The sequence below is a fragment of the Trichechus manatus genome, unplaced genomic scaffold, assembly GCF_000243295.1.
Source record: "Trichechus manatus latirostris isolate Lorelei unplaced genomic scaffold, TriManLat1.0 scaffold00024, whole genome shotgun sequence".
Lineage (NCBI taxonomy): Eukaryota > Metazoa > Chordata > Mammalia > Sirenia > Trichechidae > Trichechus > Trichechus manatus.
In genome coordinates, this window is record NW_004443960.1 from 2,063,961 (window position 1) to 2,070,281 (window position 6,321).

General features: G+C 59.7%; 1 protein-coding gene across 1 annotated transcript in view; it reads left to right on the forward strand.

The window, feature by feature from the left end:
* The first annotated feature begins 4,942 nt into the window (after positions 1 to 4,942).
* TBC1D24 (TBC1 domain family member 24) overlaps positions 4,943 to 6,321 on the forward strand; it is a 7,053-nt gene continuing 5,674 nt past the window's right edge. The window contains exon 1 of the mRNA XM_023728350.1: positions 4,943 to 6,130. Within this exon, the coding sequence (XP_023584118.1) occupies positions 5,166 to 6,130 (965 nt within the window). The 5' untranslated portion in view covers positions 4,943 to 5,165. The remainder of the gene's footprint in view (positions 6,131 to 6,321) is intronic.

Below are 6,321 nucleotides of genomic sequence, written 5' to 3' on the forward strand. Positions count from 1 at the left end.
GGGCAGGGTCGTGGGCAGGGCTGCCTCTTGCTGGGGGAGGCCGTGGGGGCCCCTTCGTGATGTCGGGGGTGGGGTCAGGGTATCATCTGGGGAGCACAGTGGCCTGGACTGAAGAGAAGGCCAGAGACAGGCTGGGTGTGGGTGGGGGTGGCTTCGTCTCCGGACAGGCCTCGGTGACTGGCCCTTAAAACTCCGCGTCCCAATGGACGACCTGCCCTGCCCACCTGAAACCCCACCCCTGGGCAGGCTTCTCTGTTCACTCACTGCCCCCCAGGATCTGCCAAGGGTCTTGTCCTCTGCCCCCGCCACGAGGCGCTGCGTCCCTGGCACAGCCTCCTCAGGGCTCCGCACGGCCTGTCTGGACTCTTGCCTTCCTTTCTCCCGTGGCCCCCATAGTCAGAGCCAGCCGCCTCACCATCTGCTCAGCACCTTCTTCTTCCCTGCCAGCACGCAGGCCCTCGCCCCCGACCTACTCCAGCATCTCGAGGGCACCCGCTCGGGCTCCTCCCTGCTCTCCCTCACCTCCACATCCTTCCGCCCACCCGTGCCCCTGTCCCCGGCACCATCGTCTCTTCTGGGAAGAAGCTGCGCGGGCTTTGCTCAGAGTCATCACCCGCCGGCCGCACGGCCCTGACCCCGTGCTGTTGTGACTACCAGTCTCCGCGAGAGCGCCTCCTCCTGGCCTGCCTGGCGACAGCGTGCTGAGGGAGTGAAGTCTGGGCCGGGAGCTGGAACTGGGCCAGGGCTGGGCAGGAGGAGGCTGCAGGCCGGTGCTGGCGGTGGTTAAACTGGGATGAGGCTTGACGTGATGTGCCGCGTGTCACGTGAAGGAGTTTCCTGTCACATTCATCTGGGAATTGAATGTCTCTGAAAACCACATCCTCCACTTGAGAGGCGGGACACAGAGCGGTGTCCTGAGACATCGCTGTGGCGCTGTGGAGCCGAGCCCCACCCCTGCCGCGGCGTGGGGTGCAGGTGGCTGCTGGCTGGTGGCCGCCTCGCGGGGAAGCCCTGAGCCACGCCGTGATGGGGGGTGTCCCGCAGACCAGGGCTGATTCTCCCTGTGTTTGGGGACCCTCTGGTCCCTGTCTGTCCCCTTCCTCACCTGTCAAGTGGCGCAGACACCACAGCATGGGGTTGTTGTCAGGATGAATTGAGGGAATGGGAGGCTCAGTGGCCCCAGCTGCGAGTTTGTGTTGGGTGACCCTGGGGGTGGGGCAGGGGGTTCTGGTGAGCAGGTGCTGACACATCCTGTCCCGGTCCAGGGCGAGGCCTTGCCCGTCCTTCTCACGTTTGTGAGGAGCAGTGACTTGGGGCTCACCGGAGAAGGCTTCTGGGGTGGAAAAAGATGCAGCCTGGGGGTGGCAAGGGAAGCATGTTGTTGAAAGAGGCCATTTGGGGACGATCACCAGAAGGTAAGTTCTGGTCTCCGGGGCCTCAGGGCCACTGTGCCGCCCTAATGTCTGCAGCTTCACTGCCTCCTGGGTGCTCTCGGGCCTCCCCCACAGGACTTGGGACCCCACCGCCCCTGACAGGCCTGAGCATCCCCCGTGTGCCAGGCAGGGGACCCCGCGGAGCAGTGACAGAACCCCAGGACACCTGAGCTGCCGCAGCGTGCCAGGCTGGGCCGGGCGCTTTCTGTAAGCAGCCTCCATTAATCCTCACAGACAATGGGCTGGAGTCAGGCCTTAAACACCCACGCTGGATGGCATCCCTCCCTGCTTCCTACTGAGCTTAGAGTAAAACCCCAACTCCTCCCCATGTGCTGTTGGCCCCGTCTGCCTGCCTCCGCGCTGCTCCCCTGGCGCGCTGCTCCCCTCGCTCACTGAGTCTCTGAGTCTGCCACGGCCACTGTGGACACCCGCTCTTCCCGCCAAGCCAGTGCTTGCACGTGCCCCAGCCTCTCGCGTCCCGTCAGCTCCGGTGTCCGCTGTGTGTGAGCTCCGCCCTACTGCCCTCACCAAAGCAGCTCTCACTCCAGACGCTGCTTGTGAAATTGTCACCATCTCTGCAGTTCTTGTTAGTCTAACAGGATGTCGAGGAGAGTTTTGTCCTGTTTTCCCAGAATTACAGGCTAGGCCCAAAGCTGGGGACAAAAGACACAAAGTACTACTCCTCCTTCCAAATTCGGGCAGCTGCTGGCAGCCGGGGCCAGCCACCTCCCCACGGCGCTGAGCGCGCACTGCCCCCAGTGAGGCCGGCCACAGGTCGTTGGCAGTGTTTGTGGGGAGAAATGATGGCCTCACGCCCCAAGGCCCAAGCAAAGTGGCTTTCCGTGAGAGTTCGCTCTTACAGCAGGACGCACCTCAGGAGGGCCCAGCCGGACTCCGGGGGTGCCCAAGCAGGAGAGGGGGCGTGGGAGAGAGAGAACGGCACCCTCGTGCACGCAGACAGGTGCACACATGCGCCTGCACCTAGGCCGTCTCCTGTCAGGGCAGGCTGGATGCTTGCCTTCCTCCCCCTGCCCAGAGTGCAGCCCTGTGTTCTAGGAGGGGCTCACCGCACTGGCGTTGCCGCGAGCGTGTGCCTGTGAGCAGGTGTGATTTATTAGCTGCGCGTTACAGACAAGGAAACTGCAGTTCGGGGAAGTGACTGGCCTGTTCAAGGGCTGAGCAAACAGGCGGGGAGGCTGGACTTTAAGCCAGGCCCGGCTGACTCCCAAATGGGACCGCGTCCGCCTGCAGCATCCCTGGGTCACTCCACCTCCAGGCATGGGAGAGGACTCCCCACCTGCCTGGGCACGGCACCTTTGCCAGGAGCCAGGAAGCCCTGTTTGCTGTGTGGGAACAGGACCTGGGGAGCCATGTTGTATAGCAGCAGCGAGGTTGCAGGTGGGCTCACGGGAGAGCGTCACCTGAGCTATACACACCTACCTCCAAGGCGCCAGTGTGCACCCCGTGAGTGTTCAAACGGGATGGTATGTTTTCTGTCCGTTTCCTGCCTGTTACCGTTTCCAGTCTTGTTGTATTTGACTTTTCTGTGACTATTCGTTCAGGTATCATTTGTATAGTAATTAAAAAAAACAAAATTGAAGACAACCTCCCCAGACCTGGTTTTTATGGATGCCTTAAGGAGATCGTTATGAGTCTGGTTTGCAGCCCCAGACCTGGTACGCTCTCTCTTTGGGTGGGGGTTTGGGGAGGAGGCCGGGGGTGGCTGGCCTAGAGGTTTCCTGCAGGGTCTTCTGCGCCTGTCCTTGCCTTGGCTGGCTGGCTGTCCGAATCCAGCACGTCCCTGGCCCGCTCACTGGAGCAAGCAGAATCCCAGGTCGCTGTTTCTGAAGGTTCTTTCAGCAGGAACTTCACAAGGTGCCGTGGTCGCTTTCGGAGCTTCTGGTTTAATATTCAAGCCCAGTCTGGGGTGAGCTGAGGGAGCGTTGGCACTGTTCTGGCCATAAACATGTTTATTGCCCTGAGAAGGCAGGATGGCCTGGCCCCTGCAGGGGTTAGGCTCCTGAGCCTAAAAGGAAGAATTGAAACTGTAAGTAATTTTGCACAGGGAAGACGGCTGGCCTGGGATGGCTGTGGGGATGCCGACTGGGCCCGTGGGTCTGGCCTTCAAACCAGGGGAGGAAGGAAACCCACACTGCCTCCCCTCCCAGGACAAAGCAAACCAGCCAGGTGCCACCGGGGTTCCGTGTCTCCTGAAAGGCCCTTTCCTGCCCCAGCAGCAGGCCTGGCCCTGCCATGGGCATGGATTTTGCAGTGGGACCTACTAAATGGATGTAGTCAGAAGGCCTTGTTTTAGTCCGTGTTTGCTCTGGGGAACCACCTGTGGGAACAGGATCAAGGTGCATTGCCCAGACATCATCTCACGCGTGGATTTCACACTCCGCTTCTTCACTGTCCGCTCGATGGTGTAAAGTAGTATTTGCTCCTTGTTTCTAGATGGACACCCTAGGTGCATGAGAAACTGAAGTGATCTGTTCATTAACCCAAACTCACTGAAGCAGACTTCCTGTGACATCGGCGGGTGCTTGTACCATCCCAGGCAGGAAGGTGGGTCTGAGCACACCTCTGTGCTGAGGATGGTTGCCGTCAGGAAAGCAGACGGCAGGCTGCTGTCTCTTAAACGGTTGACTTCTGTCGCGCTGCCTATCCACGTGCAGCAGACCGTTGCCCAGAGCATCTCCAGTAGCACATCCCGCCCGTTTCTTTTCTGTTGGCCCGCGTCTCAGTAGTTGCCCATGATGGAGAGGGGACCCCGAGTCCCCCGATACCCAGAAAGGTTAATTTTGGCATCCTCGGCTTCGTCCATTTACCTCAGCATCCTCCCTCTCTGTCCACACCTCCTCTTCCTCCAGTGATTTTTCTCGGCAGTTAGCGGCCTGGAAGTTACTCTGTTCTTCCTGGACTGACAGGTTCTTGAGCTTTTGAAGAGCCCAGGCGAGTGATTTCGAGGAATTCCGTGCAGTTTGGATCTGCCTGGTGTTTCCTCACAGTTGTCGTTAGCTGCTGTCAAGTCCTTTCTGAGTCACGGCGATCCCACGTGTGTCAGAGTACAGCTGCTCCATAGGGTTTTCAAGGCTGTGGTCTTTCAGAAGCAGATTGCCAGACCTGTCTTCCGAGGAGCCCCCAGGTGGATTTGAACCACCAACCTTTCAGCTAGTAGTCAAGCCCTTAAACCATTTGCACCATCCAGGGGCTTCTAATACCATTTAAATGCGGCCCACCCAGCTGGCAGCTTGTCATACTGCAGTGGTGTGCGTGTTGCTATGATGCTGGAAGCTCTGCCACCGAGATTTCAGATACCAGCAGGGCCACCCAGAGGGGACAAGTTTTAGCAGAACTTCCAGACTAAGACAGACTAGGAAGAAAAGCCTGGCAATCTGCTTTTGAAAATTAGCCAGTGAAAACCCTATGGGTCACAACAGAACATTGTCTGACATAGTACTGGAGGATGAGCCTCCTAGGTTGGAAGGCGCTCAGACTTAATTCCAGGGTGAAATAAACCTCACAATTCAGAAAATCACATGACCTTTCAAACAAGTGTATTAAAAAAATGCCTTTTCTTTAATTTTACAGGGTGTGAGATGGCAAATGGGGCAGCAGAGAGTCCTCTGAGAGACGGCTGCAGGATTTAGCCTCTCTCTGGTCCCCTGCAGGGGGAGGGCAAATGCCCCCGGCAAGCAGCACAGGGTTCTCCTCGTGGACACACCCTGAATTATGGACTCCCTGGGCTACAACTGCTTTGTGGACCGAGACAAGATGGATGCAGCCATCCAGGACCTGGGCCCGAAGGAGCTGAGCTGCACGGAGCTGCAGGAACTGAAGCAGCTGGCACGGCAGGGCTCCTGGGCACGCAGCCACGCTCTGCGGAGCAAGATGTACCAGCGCCTGATCCGCGACATCCCCTGCCGCACAGTCACACCGGACGCCAGCGTCTACAGCGACATCGTGGGCAAGATTGTGGGCAAGCACAGCAGCAGCAGCCTGCCCCTGCCCGAATTTGTGGACAACACGCAGGTGCCCAGCTACTGCCTGAACGCGCGGGGAGAGGGGGCTGTGCGCAAGATCCTGCTGTGCATCGCCAACCAGTTCCCCGACATCTCCTTCTGCCCCGCGCTGCCGGCCGTGGTGGCCCTGCTGCTGCACTACAGCCTCGACGAGGCCGAGTGCTTCGAGAAGGCCTGCCGCATGCTGGCCTGCAATGACCCCGGCAGGAAGCTCATTGACCAGAGCTTCCTGGCCTTCGAGTCGTCCTGCATGACCTTTGGGGACCTGGTGAACAAGTACTGCCAGGCAGCCCACAAGCTGCTGGTGGCTATGTCGGAAGACGTGCTGCAGGTCTACTCCGACTGGCAGCGCTGGCTCTTCGCGGAGCTGCCCCTCGGCCACTTTGCTCGCGTCTTTGACGTCTTCCTGGTCGAGGGCTACAAGGTGCTGTACCGGGTGGCTCTGGCCATCCTCAAGTTCTTCCACAAGGTGAGGGCCGGGCAGCCCCCCGACTCGGACAACGTGAGGCAGGACATCCGCACGTTTGTCAAGGACATTGCCAAGATGGTGTCTCCTGAGAAGCTGCTCGAGAAGGCGTTTGCCATCCGGCTCTTCTCTCGGAAGGAGATCCAGCTTCTGCAGATGGCCAACGAGAAGGCGCTCAAGCAGAAGGGCATCACTGTCAAGCAGAAGAGGTAGGCAGCCGGTGCAAGGGGCCAGGCGGCAGGCTTAAGTGTCTGGCAGGGTGAGGGGCCAGGCGGCAGGGGTTAGGTGTGCGGCTGGGCACGAGAGGCCAGGCGGTAGGGGTTAGGTGTGCGGCTGGGCACGAGGGGCCAGGCGGCAGGGGTTAGGTGTGCGGCTGGGCACGAGGGGCCAGGCGGCAGGG